The sequence below is a fragment of the Drosophila ananassae genome, chromosome 2L (assembly GCF_017639315.1).
Source record: "Drosophila ananassae strain 14024-0371.13 chromosome 2L, ASM1763931v2, whole genome shotgun sequence".
Classification (NCBI taxonomy): Eukaryota; Metazoa; Arthropoda; class Insecta; order Diptera; family Drosophilidae; genus Drosophila; species Drosophila ananassae.
The window spans coordinates 24,586,640-24,608,769 of NC_057927.1; the positions used below are offsets into that span (position 1 = coordinate 24,586,640).

At 43.8% G+C, this 22,130-nt stretch overlaps 4 protein-coding genes and 1 non-coding gene across 7 annotated transcripts; 2 read left to right on the top strand and 3 right to left on the bottom strand.

Moving 5' to 3' along the window:
- Positions 1–56: 56 nt before the first annotated feature.
- On the top strand, positions 57–2,878 carry LOC6494545 (protein dalmatian). The gene is made up of 3 exons (XM_001965887.4): positions 57–512; positions 570–2,176; positions 2,453–2,878. Exons 1-3 carry the CDS (start codon positions 221–223, stop codon positions 2,711–2,713), a joined length of 2,160 nt encoding a protein of 719 aa, XP_001965923.1. The 5' UTR covers positions 57–220; the 3' UTR covers positions 2,714–2,878.
- LOC116654593 lies at positions 2,208–2,371 on the top strand. The gene has a single exon (XR_004309819.1).
- Positions 2,879–2,982: 104 nt separating the features above from the next.
- On the bottom strand, positions 2,983–14,084 carry LOC6494415 (E3 ubiquitin-protein ligase hyd). Of its 2 annotated transcripts, none has more exons than XM_001965888.4 (19): positions 13,880–14,084; positions 12,951–13,148; positions 12,615–12,894; positions 12,336–12,553; positions 12,034–12,269; positions 11,770–11,960; positions 8,221–11,703; positions 7,986–8,130; positions 7,684–7,920; positions 7,149–7,621; positions 6,881–7,088; positions 6,056–6,823; positions 5,057–6,001; positions 4,922–4,998; positions 4,541–4,866; positions 4,272–4,478; positions 4,060–4,207; positions 3,770–4,000; positions 2,983–3,705 (listed from the first exon to the last, which is right to left on the bottom strand). In XM_001965888.4, exons 1-19 carry the CDS (start codon positions 13,939–13,941, stop codon positions 3,493–3,495), a joined length of 8,646 nt encoding a protein of 2,881 aa, XP_001965924.1. In that variant the 5' UTR covers positions 13,942–14,084; the 3' UTR covers positions 2,983–3,492. The 2 variants fall into 2 exon arrangements, with proteins under 2 accessions (XP_001965924.1, XP_014760073.1); XM_014904587.3 differs by having other exon boundaries at positions 8,215–11,703.
- Positions 14,085–14,244: 160 nt separating this feature from the next.
- On the bottom strand, positions 14,245–19,742 carry LOC6494404 (forkhead box protein P1). Of its 2 annotated transcripts, none has more exons than XM_044715263.1 (9): positions 18,542–19,742; positions 17,653–18,186; positions 17,409–17,586; positions 17,163–17,346; positions 17,046–17,090; positions 16,903–16,979; positions 16,743–16,844; positions 14,423–15,874; positions 14,245–14,368 (listed from the first exon to the last, which is right to left on the bottom strand). In XM_044715263.1, the coding sequence occupies exons 2-8, from the start codon at positions 18,174–18,176 to the stop codon at positions 15,425–15,427; spliced, it is 1,560 nt and encodes a 519-aa protein (XP_044571198.1). In that variant the 5' UTR covers positions 18,177–18,186; positions 18,542–19,742; the 3' UTR covers positions 14,245–14,368; positions 14,423–15,424. The 2 variants fall into 2 exon arrangements, with proteins under 2 accessions (XP_044571198.1, XP_001965926.3); XM_001965890.4 differs by adding an exon at positions 16,293–16,483 and having other exon boundaries at positions 14,423–14,990; positions 17,653–19,742.
- Positions 19,743–19,838: 96 nt separating this feature from the next.
- On the bottom strand, positions 19,839–21,823 carry LOC6494393 (tubulin alpha-2 chain). The gene is made up of 2 exons (XM_001965891.3): positions 21,720–21,823; positions 19,839–21,298 (listed from the first exon to the last, which is right to left on the bottom strand). The coding sequence occupies exons 1-2, from the start codon at positions 21,720–21,722 to the stop codon at positions 19,952–19,954; spliced, it is 1,350 nt and encodes a 449-aa protein (XP_001965927.1). The 5' UTR covers positions 21,723–21,823; the 3' UTR covers positions 19,839–19,951.
- Between the last annotated feature and the right edge of the window lie 307 nt (positions 21,824–22,130).

The following is a 22,130-nucleotide window of genomic DNA, read 5'->3' on the forward strand; positions in this document are numbered from 1 at the left end:
GATTTTTGTAAATGGAATATTTTTATCAAGAAGCTAAAAGCAGCTTGTCAACGCATTACTCAATTCCAATCTTTGTTCCTTTGCATGAAAATATCGATAGTTCGAAATACCGATAGTATCTAGACTTATCGCGATCACTTACTATTTCACCCACCCCTAACTCGAGGCGGGAGCTGTACAAAAATTGGGTTTTCTATTCACCGAACAAACTATAAAAACAATGGTTAAAAAAAAAACGGAGCCTTGTGCTCACAAAAAGCCTGCAACCAGAACTGCTTTGCGTAACAGAAAAACGGAAGACAACCGTGGAGATTCCGTAACGCCGACCCCAATTCCGCTGCGTAAATGCGTTGTGAAAATCAGACGCCTCAGAGTTCAGGAAAACACCCCTCCAAAGGAAGTGCAGAACGTTCCCGATGCTATGGAAAATAGCACCTTCGAACCGGCTCGCAACTCTACAATGTGCGCTCCTGAACAGATAACAACTTTAAGCCCGGTAAAAAGGTTTCAAGGTATGTGGAAACATTTTCTTTTAGAAGCATAAACTAATAATGTAATCCATTAAACAGTGCGACTGAAAAGAATTGCAACAACGCCGCCAACTACCGAGGCTTCCGCCTCAAAAAAGTGTCGCTTTTTTCACAGAGAACAGCGGCAGCAAAGGACAAGATCGTCTGTGACGAGAAATGTATACGAGTTCCTTTCCGAGTCCCAAATAAAAGATGACAATGCCCGGAACGACCCCGCGGCTGACATAATACAGCGCATGGTGAACGATGGCAAAGCCTGCTTAATGATGCGGTCAAAAAAGGATGGGAAAGCCAGAATCAAACCCATAAAGAAGAAAATGAGGCCAGTGGGAAAAAGGAGGCAGATTTCGCTCAAGAAAATGCCACAAGAAATGGCCAGCGACAAAGGCAAACAACCCAGTGAATCTCATTTGAAGTGCCCAGTCCGCGCCATGTCTCCCATTTACGAGCCCTTAGACGAGGAACTAAATACAGAACCTATTCAAGCGCCCGACCAACTTCACGAAAATCAGTCACCAGCCAAGCAAAATGCTTCCAAGCAGGCCAGTGATGGTGCTTACAGCACCTTAGCTCGGTCTGTTCTTCTTAACCAAACTAAGACGCAGGACACCCAGCAATCGAAAGACAAGCGGCGCGAATTACTAAACATGGCCCGCCAGTTGATCAGCACACCTTTGAATAGAAGAAAAGCCCCGATCCCTGGAAATATATCAACTGCCACAGGCATATCTCCGATTCCACACCAATCGCCATCGGGAAGTGCATCTCCCTGGCGCGTATCCGACGAGTCGGCCATGCCAAATACTTTTGTGTTCGGCTTCAATACATCCCAACTGCCATCCTACTCCAGTGACCATATTCGCCGAAGACATGTCTATGTACCGGATGAACCCCGCAACGAATCAAAAGATGTATCTGATTGTCCCACTATGAGAGATCAAAGGGTGGAATCAAGTGCCAATGAGTCAAACGAGGAGAATGTGCCGCCTCCTATCACCAACACATCACAAGTCTCCAGTTACCAGGTGAACGACACCAGCGCCGAAGATGTAGAGAATTATGTTCATTTACCAAACCCACGAAGAACTCTACAGAAACGTACGCCTTTTAAAGATATTAACATACTGGATGTGGTTGTGCTGCCCTCTTGGAAGAAGAACGTTCAAACAACACCCTCGAAGGAAGTGACACCCTCAAGGCAGTCCCAGTCTACAGCAATCGAAAGAGCCACAGTTCAAGCATCACCTAGTCGCACTCAAACTAGGGTGAATCTCTTCGGTTCTCCAAACGAAAAGAGTCCAAGGCAAACGGAAAAACGAAATCTTTTTGGATTCGAGGAATTCCTCAATGATAGTGTGGCTGCCACAGATCGCTCCCCTTCGAGGAGTCAGGATGTAACGTTGCACGATAAACTGCAGCGCTTGGCAGAGCTGCGCCCTTCTAATCTCCCTCAAGTTTCAAGCTCTCCCCTACGTCGCGATACCCTTAAAGAGTTCTACACAAAACAGCGGGATATTCGGGATGTATTTTCATCCACAATGGTCCAGCAAAGGCCACCACTACCAAGAACTGCACCGGTTGCAGACGAATCCGTAGGACTCTTTAAAGATCAAGAGCCAGAACCAGAAGTGACATTTAACGAAAAGGTATGTCTAGTTAAGAGAATAATTTATTTTATTGGCGCCGAAAAAGTGAAGGCATTGTAATGTAATATATGTCGACATCAGCCAATTGGCGCCAAATTAATCTTGAACTGAGGCAAGTTAATGGACTCAGTTGAGCTAACAGGGCCGCAAAGACTCTAGTTTTATCTTTGTACGGTAGTAAGCAGCTCACACAAAGTATCTATAGTTTTTCAATCTTTTAAAATAGTATAATTTCAATATTTGAATGATTATTCATAAAATCATCTTTATTTTCAGAAACCAAGGCGAACGTACGTGAGGGAGCGACCGAAACGAAAGCGGAAGCAGAGAGTGCAGGTTTTGTACGTAGAGAGTGATTCTTCCGAGGATGAGGACGAGCAGGACTCGCACAATAATAGTTTAGTATCCCCGCAAAAGGGCCGTCCGCATAAGCGCTCCCGCAAGGACATGGAACACGAAGCTCAGTTGCAGGATTTCATTACAAGTTTCAACAAGCAGTGCGAGGAAGTTGAAAAGTTTCCAGTAATCATTGAATAATTTTATATTAATTTTTTTATTTTGTTTTGGTGTTATTGATAAGTCTTTTATGTATGTACCTTTTTGTTTTGTCCAACAACTAATGATTGCTAACGGATTGCGTATTCATATTTTGGTAATGGCTCATGACTATGTTAATTAAATAAAAAAAATACAAAAACAAAACATAAATGGCTTTTTTTTTTAGAAACTACAGATCATCAATCCACTTTCAGCATGGGAATGGAACTTCTAACATCAGATCCTGATAAACATTAAAAAACAATTAGTTTGTTTTATTACTCGATTTTGTTTATTATACAGTAATTCCATAAGGTTGTCTTAAGGTTATTGTTTATTTCTTCAAAGTTCTATTGAATCAATATCGATAAATATACATGTGCATAAGTCATACTTTAGAAAACATACTTTATTTAAAAGTTTAATAATTAAAACATAGGCTTCCTAATACCTAATTGGCCGTTTTCTGGGTTACATTTTCTTTTATTTTTTCTTTTTGTGGAAACTTCATTTTTTCTGTTTTTGTTTTTTTACGAGAGGTCCTTGAAATTCAGACAGTCGTCGTGAGTGATCTCGCCAATCGCTTTCAATAATGGCTAAATGGTAATCATTTTTGAATTTTGACAAAAAACAAAAAAAAAAAAGAGAAATTATATAAAATGAATAATCCAAAATGGGAATGGTAATATAGAAGAAACGCCAAATCGAAAATCAAAGAAACCTAACGTTAATTAAGAAATGATATTTAACCTTATACACTCGGAAAAGTTTTCATTCGCTTAAACAAATCCAAAGTTTTTGGATTTAATGGCCATCAGCATTTTACTGCGTAAAATTGATTTGCTGGAGTACAGGGGAATATACAGCCGAGATATACACGTGTTAGCTGTCGGCAGATGGGAGTCATCCGCAGGTCTGATGGTGACAGATGGCAACGGTTGGAATCCCTCTTCCGAAGCAGGCAAAGCTGGTGATCCAGTCCAGAAGTACACCTTTATGATTGGAATTTGAAATTTAGTTGTGTTTCATATTTTTCTCACAAAATATTCATCTTACCAAGTCTTGGCGTTCCAAAGTGTTCATTTTTTCCACTATACTCCAAAACCATTTCTTAAATTTTAAAAGTTTATCCGGACCCTCGCTAGATTCGTCGTTAAAGGTGGTGTATGAAATCAAGGTTGAAACATTAATATCGCCAACACCGTTCAGCAGAAGACGCAGGTCCTCTGCGGTCAAGCTATTCATGCTGTTGTCAGGTAACACGTCGAAAACTCCGTCTTTGAGAGCCTAAATAAAAGCATAACACGTATTTAATTTCAATTTTTTATAATTTCTAAAGTATTTACCTCGAGTGCCTTCTCCTGTGATTTTATTAACCTATATTCTGTATAGCGTCTTATGTATTCAAAAATGTTACTAGAGGTGACCGCTACGTCTCGCCCGCCGGGGATTAGCTCTCGGTTTCCACAACCCTCCTCCTTCATTAGATCGATTCTGCAATAAATTTCAATTCAAGTTATACTCTCAGTTGAACTCTACAGATCACGGAGCTACTTACACAAAACATAGCTCCATTCTGTTAATATTTTCTTCGCCTTCCTTGGTCTGCGAGTTTTGGATAATTTGCCTAAAAGATTCGTACAGTGCCGGATCGAAAAATGCCAGATCGTGGAACTTTATTTTGCGCCCGAGTATGTATTTCAACACGTGTCTCTGCAGGAACAATGGAAGCAGTTCGTTTTGCAACAAGCAAAGTCCAATAAGTCTGAAAAGTGAAGTAATAAATGTAGAAACTTGAACCCAAACATCGTTTAGACCTTCCAATACCTTCCAATATTTCTAAATGCATTAATGCGCTCAAATGAAGCGAATCCCTGACGCGGTGTGTAGAAGCCACGTTTGCCCGGGGAATAGAACAATGGCTCGTTATCGTCGTCCACTGGCTCAACTAACACTACTGATGGTGATTTTTTTGGCTGACTACTTTGCGCATTGGCATCCGTTTTCTGCTTGAAGGTTATAATTTCAACCGCTTCGTTCACCTTCTGACGCAGGGTCTCGTCCGAAGACAAAACTGACAGAAGCTGGGGCGTCGGTATCTCCAGGAGCATTCCAGTTATCTTCGGTGCATGCGTTGGATTCAATGAGTGTATCTATCGGGGAGATATTTGTGAATATTTGTAATATCATTTCATCCACCAGACTCACCTTCGGGTAGAGGCGTTCTCCCAGCTGCTGCAGATGGACAGACAAGTGATCATTCATGGTCTCCGCATTCGAGTTATCTATTTGAGAAAAACAATGATGAAACCAAAAAAGTCGCACGCCAATAATCCTCATTACCTGCACTGTTCAATGGGGTGTACGGTCTGGCCTCTACGTTCAGGACCTTTCGCTCTCGAGCCGTGCGCCACAGAATCTTGCTGCTGGTGCCGCGTCGCTGCAACGTTGATGGCTCCCGACTGGAACCGGAGACTGTGCGGCTGCGTAAAATACTCGAGAAGGGCACACCGTACTTGCTGTGAGTGTTGCCAACCTGGACCGATTCCAAGCTGGGGATCTTGGCGCTGGCCAGCAACGCCTCGGCAATGGAAGTATAGAAGCTTCGCGCCACGCCAGAACCTTCACCGGGCTCGTCCTTAAATGTCACCTTCACCCGGTTGAACGTGATGGGCGGCTGGGCTCGTCGATTTTGGTTTCCGAATTGTGTATTTAATTCCTTGAATGTCTGAATAATCAGATTCTCGCGGTTGCGCTCCAGCTTGCAGAGCACCAAGTCACGCTGTTGTCCATTGCGCAGCTTTTCCATGTGACGGCGGAATCGCATTTCCTTAACTGGGAAGCCCCGTAGCTCTGGCAGGACCGAGCCGTGCTCCATTCCAACATCGTCCATGAAAACGCGTCCAAACAGATCCAAGGTCAGCTTCCAGCGGCTGAGCAAAAAGTTCCACGAAGGCAGCTCCGAGAAACTACTTTGATAGAACAGCGAACCGCGAAGTGGAAAACTCAGCTGTTGGTGCGACGACTTTTGGTGCTGGGTATCACATTTAACTTGTTCCGGAGTCGACGAATTGGAGGAGGAGGCGCTGCTCATATCGGAGTCCATTGACTTTAAACAGGAACCTCCAGCCAAGACAATAACGCTGCGAGCTGGAGTGGCCTTATTTGGTGCTATGATCACTTCCGGGCGAGTAGCCATCAGTGCTTCAGTCGATTTGCTAGTACTCGGGACATTGCTCATGTCATCCGTTTCCATTAACACAACTTTGTCGAACTTTCCATGATTTCCTGTTAAAGAATATATTATTAGATTATTTTAGACAACAAACAGACACGACTTACCATCAGCCTCTTTGTGGGATTTAAAATCATCGGTGCCCTGTTTCTTTTTCAACTGAACGTAAATATTGGAGTCAGAGCCCTCAGCCTTATAAGTTACGCTTCCATCACCGCTCCTGCCAGACTCTGCACTTACCGTCACCTCCATACTCTGTTTGGCTGGGACTGTTTCATAAACAGGCTCATTCCTTTTTAAGGAAGTCGAAAATCCTAGCCGCGTGGGAGGGGAATCAATTGTGTTCCCGGCACTGTCGCTGGGCGAGCCACTGTTGTCGTTCGTTGTGACCAGTAGGGGCAGGTTGGCGAACAGCTCCTGCCGCTTTGAATTCGGTTGCAGTAAGTGCGGTTTGTCGGCTAGCGGCATGGCCATATCCAGCGGCAGATCGAATCCCTCTGGAGCCGAGCAGCCCAAGCTGAGTGTTGACTCGGATCGAGTGAAGAAAGCATGACGGCGAGTACCCACCGATCCGGCTGAGTGGCCACTGTTGGTGGGCTGCATTTCGGCGTTGAAATCCTCTAGGTTGGTCAGCTCGTCGTCGGTATCGTAACTCTCCACCATGGGCGAAAGGTTGTTGACGCGTCCCGATATGGTCTCTTGCTTGTCGTAGAAGCCAGTGTCGTTGCGCATGTAGTAGACGAAGGCATCTAGCACGTAGCCGATGTGGCGCAGGGCCGTTATGTCCAAAACGGGCAGGGCGTCCCTGTGCTCCGATGTGTGGGCCCGCATCAGAGACAGGCAATAGGTGAAGAAGTCGCGTCGCGAGTTGGAGCCTTCAAGAAAAAATTCTTGTTAAATGAGAGTTTATGGAATATTTTAAAAGTACGCACCCATCATATTGACGCCAACGGCGGTGGATGTGGCAGGAGCTGGAGTCTGGCTGCTTGAGGCCTGGGCGCTGAGGTTGAGCGGGTGCAGAGGGTGATTGGGATCGGTATAGTTGGTCAAGTAGGCCCCAAACTTCAGCTGCGCCTCAGTACCATCCATGACCGTGAACATCCAGTCCCAGGTGGCCTTCAAACGCTTTTCAACAAAGTTCTGCAAAAATTAAAAAATTTAGTTTGTTTCCTTTTTTAAAAAATGATTAAAATTGTTTACTTGGACTGCAATGGCCTCGTCAGGTTGAATCTTCAGTGATGTTTCGATGTCATTCAAGATGTTGTACGACAGAATGCTAATAAGTTCTGATATTTGGCGAATGGTGATGCCGAAAGCGCGCGCCAGATTGCTGGCCGTTGTCGCCATGGTGTGGGGTTCGATGGAGGGCGTAGTAACCGCAGTGCTCGCCGGCACAGTGGAGCGGCGAAGGGCCATCGGATCGATGAACACCAAATTGGACCCAGTTGGCACCCGGACAGAGGAGCGGGCAGTGTCCCTGTTCCGGATGGCCCATTGCATTGTCTGAGGAGCTAGGTCGCTGCGAGTGTTTGAGCTTGTGCTGCGGCGCTCGAGTTGCTGGTCGTTGAAATTGAACTCATCCGAATGATCGTCGGACTCTCCATCCTCAGAGCCATCCTCTTCTTGGGCAGAGGAGTCCCCGGACTCGTCCTCCAAAAACAGAACTCCAATATCTAAAAGAAAAGATTGTTTTCAAAAATGAAAGACAAAAGATATAAAGTTTCTGAAAACTTACCAGTTTCAGAGCCAACGGTCGCTCCAGTCTGAACACTTCGCTGCACCTCCTGGTTACTTTGGTTGTCATCGGAATCCGACTCAGTCTCAGCATCGTTGAAGGCAAAGTCATTATCGCTCTCGTCATCCTGCATCATTCCGTCCTCGTTCCGTTGATTTTCAATTAGCTCGTCTTCCTGGCTGTGGGAATTGGTCTCCCGATTGATGACTTCCTCCGACTCAGAAGGGTCACGAATTGCTAAATTAAAAAACGCAAATATATATTTTAAAAATGTTAAAAACGCAGTAGTCTATTAAACGCACTTTCCATTGCAACAACATCAAAGTTTTGCTGAATATTAAAGTTGGCACTCTGATCGTTGGCAGCGTCATGACCGATGATTTGCTCGGAGGAAGCCTCCACATTAGAGGGCGCCAAGGGATCCACACTGAACAGATCATCAGAGTTCTGGAAGTGAGAAAATAATTCATTAAAATATGCCCTTAAAAGTATTAGCAAAGTATCAGTTTGCATCTGATTGTATATATTTACACGTACATCCAGATTCGACGAGGACATCGTGAAGGGGGCTGTGGGTCGCACCACACCCAGGCGCACAGGTGCGATCAGGGCCTCGGAGACCTCGCACAGTTCCTCGATCGATATCCGGTGCAGGGTTTGGAAGACCTTCACGCAGCTCTGTACGTATTTGTTGCACGAGGTGTGTGTCTTGCGCTTCTCCGGGTTCGGCTGCTTCTCCAGATTGAAGATAACGAATACTCGGGATACGGAGCGCACGAACCGGCGAGCCACCTCTTCTGCTTCCTGGCAACGATTGGGCACACTGCCGTTCTGCAGTTCCCGCACCAGGGTAAGCAGCAGGGTGTCCAAATGGTCGCCGGTGCACTTGACGATCAGGCTATGTGTGAACTTGTCCAGCAGCGTAGATCCGTGCTGCGTCTGGATGAACATGTTGAAGCCCTCCGAGCTGGAGTTGTCTGGCGGATTCTGGAAATGGGCCTCGCTCCTTTCCGCTCCGCTCATGATCATCGACCGCACCGCATTCCAGTCTATCAGCAGGCGCTCCAACGCCTTGCGCGCGAATTTCGGCGGCTCCAGATCGTGATCCGGCATATCGCTCTCCATGTCCACGGTCGAAGACTTCCGGTTGGATATCACCGTGTTGCTGCCGTTCGATCCACTGGCCGTGGTTCCAACGTTGCGCACCCTTACATTGAAGCGGTACTGACGCTGCTCCACGATTTGTCGGCCAACCGTTTGGATGAGGAACAGCAGGATGGACTCCCCCTTGGAGTTGAACTTCGTGACCAGATCCGTGCAGGACACCAGTTTGCAGAGGAGGGCGAATCGCTTCGTCAGATTGCCGGCAATGAGGGCCTTGCACTTGCACTTCTCCCAGCAATCGCAGTAGGCCGTCGGAGCCGTTCGCTTCAGCTTGCAGTCATGGCCCTTGTGGCAGACACGAGCGCACTCCGTGCAGCAGCACAGGGATCCCGTCAAGCCGCAGGTCTTGCACTCGAAAATGTTCTGGTTTATGTGATCGGCCCCCGTCCAGGTGAAGGAGCACGTGTCGTTGTAGCAAATAACATGGAGCGGCGACTGGTCGGCCGGTGAGCCCGCGGGGAAAATCATGGCTTCTTTCAGCTGCGGATCTTGCTCGGTCAGCATGAGGATGGTGTTCAGCAGAACGATGCCCGCCTCGTAGGCCCGGCACGACACCGAGAGCATGAATGGTGTCTGGCCCTGGGCGTCTTTGGTGCTTAGCATCTGGCACAGGTGGGGCCGCAGGGCGGAACTCACGCACATCTGCTGCAGGATCAGGAGCGCATGCTCCCTCCTCTGCGCCAAATCAAAGGTGTAGTTCGGCGAGCCCAGCTTAATGTTCGATAGCAAGGAGCTGTGCTGCGAGGAGGAAGGTATTATCTTCGAGATGTCGTCTTCGATGCTGTCTGTACTCAGATTACTGGCCGTGGAGTTCTCTGCCGGCCACGGGATGTAGGCGTGGTCGTCGCTCGCATTGCCCATAGACTGGCTTCCAGACTGCTCGGCCTGATCGGCGTTGATCAAGCGTAGTCTCATATCGCGCAGGTTGATGCGATTTTCCCGGTTACCCGACGAGGAGGCCGATGAGCTGCCAGCGGCAGCCGAGGAGCTCATGGTGGCGAAGCTAGAGTTCTCATTACTCGACGCGGAGTTGGCTCCGAAGGCCTGACTGCTAACGTAGGCGCTGGTGGAAACTGACGGCATGGAGCGGGCTACGGAAAGGCCCACTGCCAGGGACTTCTTATCAGTTCCGCCTCCAGGAGAATCGGGTGGCGTTTCCTTGTTCGACGACGGGGCGCACATGATGACACAAGCATGGAATATATTCCGAGCCCCGTCGCAACGTTCCTCCACTACCAAAGCCGTGTCGGCTTGATCCTCCCGCTCCAAACGGCCGAGTGCAGCGAAACTGTTCTTCACATCGCAGCGCAGGATGTGCGGCATTAGCTTCTGGGTATCGAAGAGCAGTGCCGTCATGCAGACCTTCGACTTCAGGTTGCCGGAGTGTCCGATCATGGCTGGCAGCGAGATGGTGGCCATGGTGACTGACTTTACGGGGGGAAGGTCGAACCACTGGGGATCCTTGATCGAACCCAGGCAGTCCTTGGCCAAGGGATACAGGGCGCCGTTTCCGTCGCGCAGTATGATGGTGCTGGTGTTTCCGCTGCAGTCGTTGTTGCACGCCATCATAATGGAGGCGGGCGAGGAGCCAATGAACGAGGCACAGTCCGTGGGGAAAAGGCAGTTCTGTTCCTGCTTGCTGTTGTACAGGTTGTAGAGGCTGTAGTGGATCTTGCCGAGCACCTTCTTGACCACATGAATGCCGCGCGAGTCCACGGCCAGAGTGAGGAGTTGCACGCCAGAAGCATCGGCGCCAACGTTGATCTTCTTCGGTTGCTTTTGCAGCCAGTCGGGTCCCCTAGTTGACATTGCCGTTCGGAAGACCTGAACGTCCTCGCGACGCAGCAATCGGCACTGCTGCCAGTCATCTTCCTTGCCCTCCTCCTTCGATGTGGAAGCAGCACTCGAGCTGGTGCTAGCCGAGTTGGAAGCCACGGCTGCAGGTGCTGCTTGATTCATTGCCGGGAAGCGAACGGCTACAAAGTCACCATCTACTTTCAGCACTTTGCCGACAGGACCCACTTTGTCCTCGACGAACACCACATCCTTGAGCTGCCACAGCTCCTCGTCCTTCCTGCCCTCCTGCGGAGCGTTTGAGTCCTCTTTGGTGGTCACTCGCTTCGTTCGCTTATGGGAGGTGACGCTTCCAGTGTCGCTGCAAGTGCTGGAGGCAGGTGACGGCGGTGGGGGCATATCAATGCGATCCGTAGACTCCTTGCTGCTCGAGAACGACTGGCTAGTCTTGCTGCTCCCCGAGCTGGGGATGGTCGTTGCTTTTTCCTTATCTGGTGCAGCGTTCGCAGTAGTACCCGTTGCCTGGGACTTCTCGGGGCACGAGTTCGTGTTGATATTCATGATTTTCATGCGGCACACATCGGTGAAGTTCCACACGGAATTCAGGAGCTGACCCACCTTCGGAACACCATTGGAACACGTAAATCCGATCGATCCGGACTGGTATATAGGGCACTTCTTCATTATCACTTGGGCGCCCACATTTATGTCTGTGGTCACCACCTTGAACGGCTTCTTGGTCTTGGTGCGGAATTTGTCCCAAAGGTAGCGCCGCTGGTCGAATGGCAGTACGCCCCACCAGTAGATGTTGTTGCTGTCGGTGCGGACGACCGTGTACAAGGAGCAAACATGTATCTTCGTAATGGGATCTGAGATGAACTCGTTGAAGGAGCAGGAATTGTGTTCCAACTTCGCGCCGAGATACCCCAGCTGTTCGTCCATCCACGTGGCCACCCGATTTGTTTCCGTGACAACGGAGCATCGGATAAAGTTAGCCGAGATGAGTTCCACCCTCTCCGTAATGTTGAGAGTCACGGTTTTCGGATGATAGACATTTTCCGTCTGCAATGATTAATTTTGTAAATAAAGAATTGACCATTTTTTATCCAAAAGAATGGTATGGCTCACCTCTGACTTGTAGGGCTCGGCATCTGACCAACGCCATTGATACAGATCTCCATTTTCTGAAAGGGCAATGAACTCTGAATACAGGGCACCGATGGTTTTGAACCGAACTGAGCTCTTCTCAGGCCACGGCTGCAGCTCCTCTGAGATCCAAATGGGGGAAAGCATAGGTGAGGGTTCTTTTTTCTTGGCATCTAAGTATATGTACAATTACAAAAGCGTAAGAAGTCTTGTATGTTGCAGGATAGCATGATTAAGGACAATTACCAGTATCCTTTTCCCATGTGTAATCGTCTTTGCTGATCCAGCGGCGGGGACCGTAGTACTGACGATCCCGCCAGCGACTGAATGCCTCCCGATCGGCGTTCACTGATATTTGGGCCGAGAGCCCGCTACCACCACTCAGAGCTGCTCCCGCTGTGGTCGAGCGATTGGATTGGTTACTGTCGGCAGCATTTGCATTAGAATTGCTACGCTCACTACGAATGCGGTCGAAAAGCAGGCTACAAACAAAGAAAGGGACATAATTCGTTGTTGTAACTTCAACTTTAAATAAGTCTTAATCTTACTTTCGAATACTCGAGTAATTGCTAAATATCTCTTCCGAAAATAGTCCATCGGAAGGATCGATGATCACGCTGTTGTTGTCCCCACTGAAGCCGTTATCCAACAACGATATGAGGTCTTCAGGAACATAGTTATCGGCGCCCTCCTCCGTATCTTCGGCTTCCTCGTCATCGCGCGACAGAAGATTGTTTACAGCCAGGTTTACGTCTAAATTGGTGCGCTGTAGGGAAAGAGTTCATAATTTCTGGAACTGGAACATTAAAAACTCATCTGGGACTAACCTGTAATTCTCTAATTATGAGGTTCCTACTTTTGCCCTGTAACACAACTTCCGCCTGCGATATAAGTTCCTCTGGCACATATGTGGCTGGAACGGTGACCAAGGGGCGGTTGGATGTGTTTCCACCGATTATGACGCCGGTGCTTCTTGATCCGGAGCCCTGTCCCGTGGAACTGGAGCGTCCTGTTGCCCTAAGGAGCCGGGCCCTAGACCGAGCCATGGGTCTAGACGACGAGGGGGCCTTCGAGGCACTGGCAGTTCCTGCCCCACCGCTTGTGGCGCTGCAAGTAAAGTTTAAATCAATAAAGTATCTAATGAAGTAGATTTTTTTACTCACCATTTTGCATCGGTTTTTGTCAAGTCAAGCTTCTCCGAGTTAATAGAAAAGGACACGCGGAAGGCTTTCCCATCCTCCAGCAAGACTCCGATGTGCGACGGCCCGATAACGACCTCCCGAACGGGAATCTTTAGCTGCTCGAATATGCGATGGGTGCCATAACCAAATCTGTTCACTTTCTCTGATACCTCCCTTATCCTGCGGAAAAATGAAGAAGTTACTTGGATATCTGATACAATGGCGAAACTGCTGACGCCTGCAAATATAATCTAAACAAAATATTGCACAGCGCGTAGGCTGTCCAAAAAGATAACACTTGCAATCTTTGACCGGCAATGAAACATGTGAGTTTCGCAGAGGCAGTTACATGTGCTGGGAACGCTAGATGTGGAACGGAAGAGACATGTGCAAATAATGATGGTTTCGAGCGTCGGAGCCATTTGTACGCTCCCTGCCCTTTAACTTTCTTTAGAGTATTTCGTATTGATGCATTAAATATGATAGTGTTTGGCTTAGAACGAATAGTTAAATGTGGACTAATTAATCGGCATGTATGTGCCTGCACACATGCATAGGGCGGAACGCTGCTCACATGCCGAACACATGAACACATATACGGATGTTTCGGCAGAAAAGTTATGGCCGAAAAATGGCAATGGCAATTTCGGAAGGCGCTCACGCAATGGTGGCTGCCAATGTTTACAGTTTGATGGGGACATTATTGCATAGGTTCCCCGCCTAATACCTATGCTTGGGCTCCATGTAAATGGCATTGTACATACATATCTTCCTGCGGATACATATACCATGCACGTACATATTTTCATATAACAAATACATGCAGCCGTACATACACATTTATATGGAACTTTGTATTCACATGTGCGTAAGACCGGACTCCCCATAGCCATCATCGCCGCAATATTTACCTTTCTATAAACTGGTCGTCCGAGCCCGGAAGCGGTTGCAAAACGAATTGCATGGAAACCATTTTATTTTGCTAATTATTCATGTACAAATGTTCTCGTCCAATTTTCATTTCACAAAACGTTGATAGACTTTTCCAAGCGATCAGTGTTGCCGGATGGCGATTCCGTTTGGCGCTGCCACACCTGATGTCACACCGCACTGAACCAGTGCTGGAAAACTTTGGAATAACAATCGATAACATCTCTGAAAAAGGTTCACTCATCTCCAGAAAAAGGTTATATTTCTTATATTTTTTAAATTTTCAATAATTTTTGTGCTTTTGCTTTCGAAAAGACAGAAGGCAATGAAAATGAAACACAATACATTTCTTGATAAAATTGAATTTATTCACACATATTTATTAGTTTGGTGTAGTATTAAATCCTTAGAAGAAGCTTTTCCTCATTTAAATCCCCAGTGGTTTGAATTCCGGTCAAATTTGGCCACATCTTTGAAAACATAATTATTAATTATAAATACTATTTTCAATCTCGACAGCTTACGTTAGGAGTTAAGGACAGCGAATGTCAGTATCCAAAAGATTCATATACCGATCCTTTTGATCCTTTAAACATTTTAGTTTTTTGTATCCTTTTACGCTAAAAAACTCTAACAAATATAGAATTAATTTACGGAAAAATATATGGAATTTGAATTGTCCTATCACTATTCTTAAAATTATCTTAGTGGCATAACGTTGAAGCTTCTTTATTATGATAAAAATACCTTATTTTTTAGTATGCCGAAAACCTTACAAATAATATTATTAAAATACAAACCTTTCAAACTTAGTAAAAAATTGGTATGTTATATTATATTTCTTTTTTATTAAAGTTTAACTTAAAATTTAAACTTTTTACAATAAATTTATCTTTAAAAACAACTAAGCATCATAGCTGTGTTTAAACATAAATTTATTTTCCTAATGTATTGTTTACTAAAAAGTTGACTAAAATTTTAATTTATTTAAATTTAGGACTGCCTGCATGGGTCTTTCTCTAAGACCTGTGTTTAATAAAGTAGGCTTAACCCCTATGATGAAAATGGGTAATTTACGCCTTCACGCCTTCTCTGAAACAAAGAATCCATTATTAATCCAGTTAAATAGAAACTCAATAACGCATATGGATATTTCTTTTTTAAATTAGAAGAAAAGGAATAAAGTATAGTAAGAGAAAAATGTTACCCATGAAAGATTCCGGAACTAATTCTCTGAAAAGAAACTTTAGCTTTAAATTGAAAAGCGCCTTAAAACAATATATTTAAGGACATTATTTTTTTATTCGTGGTGTATCCTACTCTTCGAAAAGTATTATTTGTTTTTATTCTGTTTATTAGGAAAGTATTTATGTTATAGATTAAAATTATTTGATTCTTAAAACTTAGGGAAGGAAATCATACTTATATTTATGTGTATGTACAAGTATCATTTCCGAATCCGAACCTGAAAATCAAAACTGTTACGACAATGCACCAAAGAGAATGTAATTATTATAATAACACACTTATCGATTGTGCTCGTTAACACTATTTTCATACATTGCTGCAGGATAATCATCCATTGCCAAGTGATTATTACTTTCTATTAGACCCGAATCCATATTTGAATAATCCTTAGAAGCTTTACTTAAACCATCACCAACACTACTACCGCAAAAAGGAAGACAACCTATTCGACCGATATCGTTTGGATTTACAGAATCTATAGCATTATCGGCTCCCGGTAAACTGGAGCAGTGCTGGGTACAATTATCGCAAGGGTTCTTGTCGGTCGAGGCACCGTTACCGGATTGGCAAGAGTTCGGGGAAGATGACGGCTCATATTTCCGGGGGCGCCCCCTCGACAGGTGGCGCCTCTTAACAAACTCATTATCGTCGACCATCCAAAATGAGCCAAAATCATCCTCGTAACGTACAAAGCACTTGTGCAAAGATAGGTTCGTACGTATCGCATTCTTCGATTGGTAATTTAATTAAATATTTATTGGCAAACCAAGAGCGTCAATAAGATTCAGAAACAGGAAAATGCATTGTCGAGAAAGGAAGAAAAAATACATTTGTAGAAAACATTCGATTTATTTTGCGTATCCCTATTATTTTTTGAAAGACTAGCTTTCATATTTTTTTTTTCCTGCAACTTATACGAATACTTGATTTCGTTCCTTTTATTTTATATTACGGACGGACAAAAATAACGATAAACGGACGGACAAAAGGTTGGATATTTAAAGGTATCTTTTTTTCTGTAGAAAATATTGGAAATATAATATTTAAATTGCATGCATAGCATATATTGTGATATTAATTTAGTAACAGAATAAAGTTTTATTAGGAGGGAATAAAGTAGTAATTAACTATTTTAGACCCACATACCCAATGTTCATAGCTACAAAATAATTCGTGTCCGGCGAATTGGTAGCACCTGCTAAGTTATTACCAATGCCCGCAGTGCGTTGCGGTCGTCTTTTATAAAACTCAATCTCATCGACTGTCCAAACTGCTCCTTTCACATTCTCAACACGCATAAAGCATTTATGAAGGGACAGATTGTGCCGAACTGCGTTCTAATCATAGTATATATTTGGTTAGATTTTTCAAAATTATATTCAAATATGTATTTAAGATTATATACAAAAATATGTTTTTGTTTCTAGTCAAAAATGAAAATAGAAAAGTGTTCAAAAGATATTCAATATCTTAAAATACGCGGACAGACAAATCAGACAGACAAACCTATATCCTAGTTTTTGTTATGAATAAATAATTACATTGAAATGTTCTTAATCTAGTAATAAAATTTTAAAAATTGAAAAGTATATATACCTTCCACGTGGCTGCATTACGACGAAAATAGCAGAAAGTATTTTGGAACCAGTTGTATATTTCATTCAGAGTAAGTTGCTTGTCAGGTGAGTCGATAATGGCCTAAGGATATATATTTTATACCATTTTTAAAATTATTGATTAGCAAATATAAAATTACCTGTCTTATTAGTGAAGCATAAGTAAAAGGTGGTCGGACATCAGCATTTTTATAGAATTCTCTATTCCTTTGGATTTCTAAAAATTTATTTTTTCAAAATAAGATATTGTATTGTTGATTTTAAAAATGATATTGATACATACCCTGCTGTACATCAAGACCTGCTCTTTCTAGCATATAGGGCAAGCCTGAAACAATTAATTTGAAACTTTAGAAACCGATTTTTGAAGGGAATAATATGTATAGCTTTAGAACTTTACCTCCATTTATTGAAAACGCATTTTTATCATGACTTCTCTTTTTGATTGAACATAAATTGGTCGAGTTGACAAGTGGAAGATTTAGGGGACTTGGAGAATTCGTTTGTCGAACTGGCCGACCGATGCTATTTATTGTGATGGGACTTCTGCAAAACTTTCCCTCCCTTGGGGGAATATCCTGAAACTAAATTATCAGTTAGTTGACAAAATAATTGAAAATTTAACCTATATTTTAAGGTCATATACCTTTCTATCAATCTTGGTTGGTGATAAAAGCTGTTTGGAAAGATATAGGTGATGCATCATGGCCTGCAAGCGATCTCTTTCCTTCTGAAGGTGGGATTCCAATTGTGAAACTACTTGCATTTGGACACGTGCCTGGGCCGTGGAGCGATCATCCAACCCGTGCTCTGAATTCAAATGCCTATAAAGGTGTTGCGTTTAGCTTCTTCAGTGGACCAATTTTGGGTTTAAAGAATTCATGCCTTACTTAACAAATGAAGTGATATCTTCGAGATCCATCTCGCAACCGGGCCATCGGCATATACCATGGGCGAATAGTGGATGATAGTATTTCCGCATGGCGAATTCATCGTGCATATAGTTATAGTCATTACTGCACGCGTCATTATCTTTCGATCGAAGGAATCGCTCGGCATCCGAGAACATTAGCTTCTCCTGTTCTGAAATAAACTCTGGAACATTGTAAAAACTGAGATCGGGAACCGGAGGCAGAATGTGTTGGCCCTGAATGTGCATGTGGGGATTGGGCTCGTGTTGAGCCGTCGAGGTTGATTCATCTAAACTGGATGCCGGAGAGCTGCATTTAACGACATGGGATGCGAAGGCGATGGAAGTATTCAAAAAACTCGACTGCTGAAAGCAGTTGTTCTTGACCGCATCTGTGCAAATGTCGGGTATTGATATTTGATGTCGCGATTTAACGGATATGTCTTTTTGGTGAATAGACTCCTTAACATCTTCCGAATATTCATCATCATGTATCCGATGCATATTTGCGAGACTGAAAGGTAGATGCGTTATGGATCGACACCAGAGATAAAAATTCCAATGCGGACAAATTCAAATTTCATCATCTCAACTAGCAAGAAAGTCTATTGCCCACTAAATGAGTTCTCATCTCCTTTTTAAATTTACTTATGGATTCTGTTTCTGATTCTTGAAACTGCTACAAAAATGATCTCTTTTCCTATTGTCATATGCGCCTAGACGACTCCAAATCCTAGGAATCCGAACCTAATGTTTTCAAAGTAAATCTCCAAATTAAAGAAATCCTTAGAGGTTCAATCCAAACCTCCAAGCTTTTCTATAATTATAAAGATATATATTCACCCTCGATTGGATCCTAATGTACTTACCATTAAAAGACAATCCAAGCAACCAAGAAAAGTAGCGACGCGATCTGATATTTAATCATTCCGCCAAATATAAATAACTAAAAACTAAGCGGACAGACTTTGAGACTCTCAGAAAATTGATCAAAGTCATGGTGTTGATCATAATAGGTGGGTATACTGCCATTTAAGGATCTTTAGGATTCGATTGTGGAAAATATACTAGATCCATTAGATGGCATCGAGTAGATTTTATTATAAGATTTGTTGAAACTCTAAAGGAAAGTAAGCTTTAAGAAAAATAGATGCAAAAATAGTGTAGACAGGTGATAAATTCATTCAAAAGACATTTGGTTATTTAGAAAATGTATAAAAAAAAATATAAAAGCTGAAAAAGAATTGTTATTCCTGAAAAATATGTATATAAAAGGGAAGAAAAATTCTGAAATATAATGTCATAACCACCCTATTGTTTGTTCTTATAAATTACACAAGACAGTTTGTTAAAATATAGATATGATAAGAAATATTATAGCAACATATATAAACATATATATGCCACTACAATGTATACTTAGTTTAGTCCTTAAAAGTAACCGACAAGGGTTCCTGTAAAATTTATAGTATATACATCTTTAATATGTATGTACCATCAATTTTTATACATATATACATAAAATACTTAGGGTATCTTAGGAAAACCTTAAAAATTTTAAAACCTAATAAAAACGATTATAAGTTTATTCCTTTATTCTGTTCTTAATAATTAATTATATTTCTTATTGTCTAGACACCCATTTAAGGAATACATACACATACAATTTTGCAGACAAGATTGCAAGCAAATTTGTATGTGCATTTACAATTAAATAACATTCACTTTGTTTTCAATTAGATAAATATATTTAATATCATTAACAACAATTTATACAAATTTTCACAATATTAAAATGTAAAAAAAATCAATTTGAAAGCTATCTTATGAATAAATTCCGGAGCTATTCCTTCGAAGGCACTTTGCAGATTACTGAAAATGCGAAAAAATTTGTGTATTGCAATTTTTAATTTTTGCGCATGCGTTAAGAAATGCAATTTTGTGGCTTCAAATACACTATACGATTTTTAAAAGTGTCATGCAAAAACCAAAATTTTAAAAACAATATTTAAATAAAAAAAGGCAATATCTTAAACCATAAAGATTTAGTTTTAACGTCGTTTCAAAATAGGAAAATGAGCCATTACTTTCTCTTATGAAGCCAAAATAGTGAAACTAAATCATTAACCCTTTAATTAAAACAAAAAAAAAAGAAACAGGCAAAAATGCATGGGTTAAACTTTTGTATTTTATGGGAAATATGCAGATTCTATTGATAAACATGTGACATTAGGAATTTTTATTAAATTTTGAGCCGATGAATCCAGTTTTTCGCAGTTCTAGTACTCTTCATCCTCGCCCAGTTCGGTGGTCGAGTCGATGCCCACCTCCTCGTAGTCCTTCTCGAGAGCAGCCAGATCCTCGCGAGCCTCAGCGAACTCGCCCTCCTCCATGCCCTCGCCGACGTACCAGTGGACGAAGGCCCTCTTGGCGTACATCAAATCAAACTTGTGATCCAGACGAGCCCAGGCCTCGGCGATGGCGGTGGTGTTGGACAGCATGCAGACTGCCCGTTGTACCTTGGCGAGATCTCCGCCCGGGACTACAGTGGGTGGCTGGTAGTTGATGCCCACCTTGAAGCCAGTGGGACACCAGTCCACGAACTGGATGGATCGCTTGGTCTTGATCGTAGCAATAGCGGCATTCACATCCTTGGGCACCACATCACCGCGGTAGAGCATGCAGCAGGCCATGTACTTACCGCGACGGGGATCGCACTTCACCATCTGGTTGGCGGGCTCGAAGCAGGCGTTGGTGATCTCGGCGACGGTTAATTGCTCGTGGTAGGCCTTCTCGACGGAAATGACGGGCGCGTATGTCGCCAGGGGGAAGTGAATGCGTGGGTAGGGCACCAAATTGGTCTGGAACTCGGTGAGATCCACATTGAGGGCGCCATCGAAGCGTAAAGAGGCCGTGATAGAGGAAACGATCTGGCCAATTAGGCGATTCAGATTCATGTAGGTGGGTCGCTCGATATCCAAGTTGCGCCGGCAGATGTCGTAGATGGCCTCGTTGTCGACCATGAAGGCGCAGTCCGAGTGCTCCAGGGTGGTGTGGGTGGTCAGAATGGAGTTGTATGGCTCCACCACAGCAGTGGACACTTGGGGTGCCGGGTAGATCGAGAACTCCAGCTTGGACTTCTTGCCGTAGTCCACCGACAGACGCTCCATCAGCAGCGAGGTGAAGCCAGAGCCAGTGCCTCCACCGAAGGAGTGGAACACCAGGAAGCCCTGCAGCCCAGTGCACTGATCAGCCAACTTGCGGATCCTGTCCAGCACCAAATCGACAATTTCCTTGCCGATGGTGTAGTGGCCGCGAGCGTAGTTGTTGGCCGCGTCCTCCTTGCCGGTGATCAACTGTTCCGGGTGGAAGAGCTGGCGGTAGGTGCCGGTGCGAACCTCATCCACCACAGTCGGCTCCAGATCCACAAAGACGGCACGGGGCACGTGCTTGCCGGCTCCGGTTTCGCTGAAGAACGTATTGAAGGAATCATCGCCTCCGCCCACGGTCTTGTCAGAGGGCATGTGGCCGTCCGGCTGGATTCCGTGCTCCAGGCAGTAAAGCTCCCAGCATGCATTGCCGATCTGGACACCAGCCTGGCCAATGTGAACTGAAATGCATTCCCTCTGAAATGAAAGGTGAGAGATAGGAAAAGGTATTATTAAAGATTCATGATAAAAGGTTGATTAATAGTTTCCGATTGATTAATATGGTAATAAGTTAAAATTTTCATTTAAGGTGGATTTCAGACAGATAGATAATTAGTAGTATAGATAATTTCCGGTACTTTGACTTTGACTTATATTTTTGACCATCTGTTGGATATTCTTTTGAGTTTCCAGCTCTTTAGATTTTAATTTTAATTTTTGTTGCCGAAATTTTAGTCATCCATTATAAAGGATTCAAAGGACTTCATATTTTACTATAATTATTTGTCCTGGTCGATATCCTGGCATTCTCCATGTTACTTTATGATGCAGGCCAACTTTTAAGAAGCAAAGGATCCCTCCAGAAGTATCCTTAAAAAAGGAACTCCTAGTATCTTACCATTTTGATTTTCTTGAATAAATACTTAAAGAAACTTGAACTTCTCAGCGAATATCCGCACTTGTCTGTGATGCGACAGAGCTGGGAGTCAACTAAGCGCAGCTCGGGGCTACTTGGGGCTTTTATAATCACCCACAGTCACGGATGTGTGGGTAACCGTATGTCAGTGAACACATGTGGCTCTTCAATAGGCTTTGGTGGTGTTCATCCAGAGACTTAAGTGGTAGCCAACGACATCCCCACCCAGTCCCCCACACATGCTCAAGATGATCGAATTTTGTTTTCTTTTTAATGGGTTTGTTGAATGTAGAATTTCCGATGAGTTCTTTTCGATTCTGCAGCTGTAATTATATATTAATATTTGGGATGGATTAAGTCGAGATTTTTTGTTTATGGGTGGCTTATGTGGTT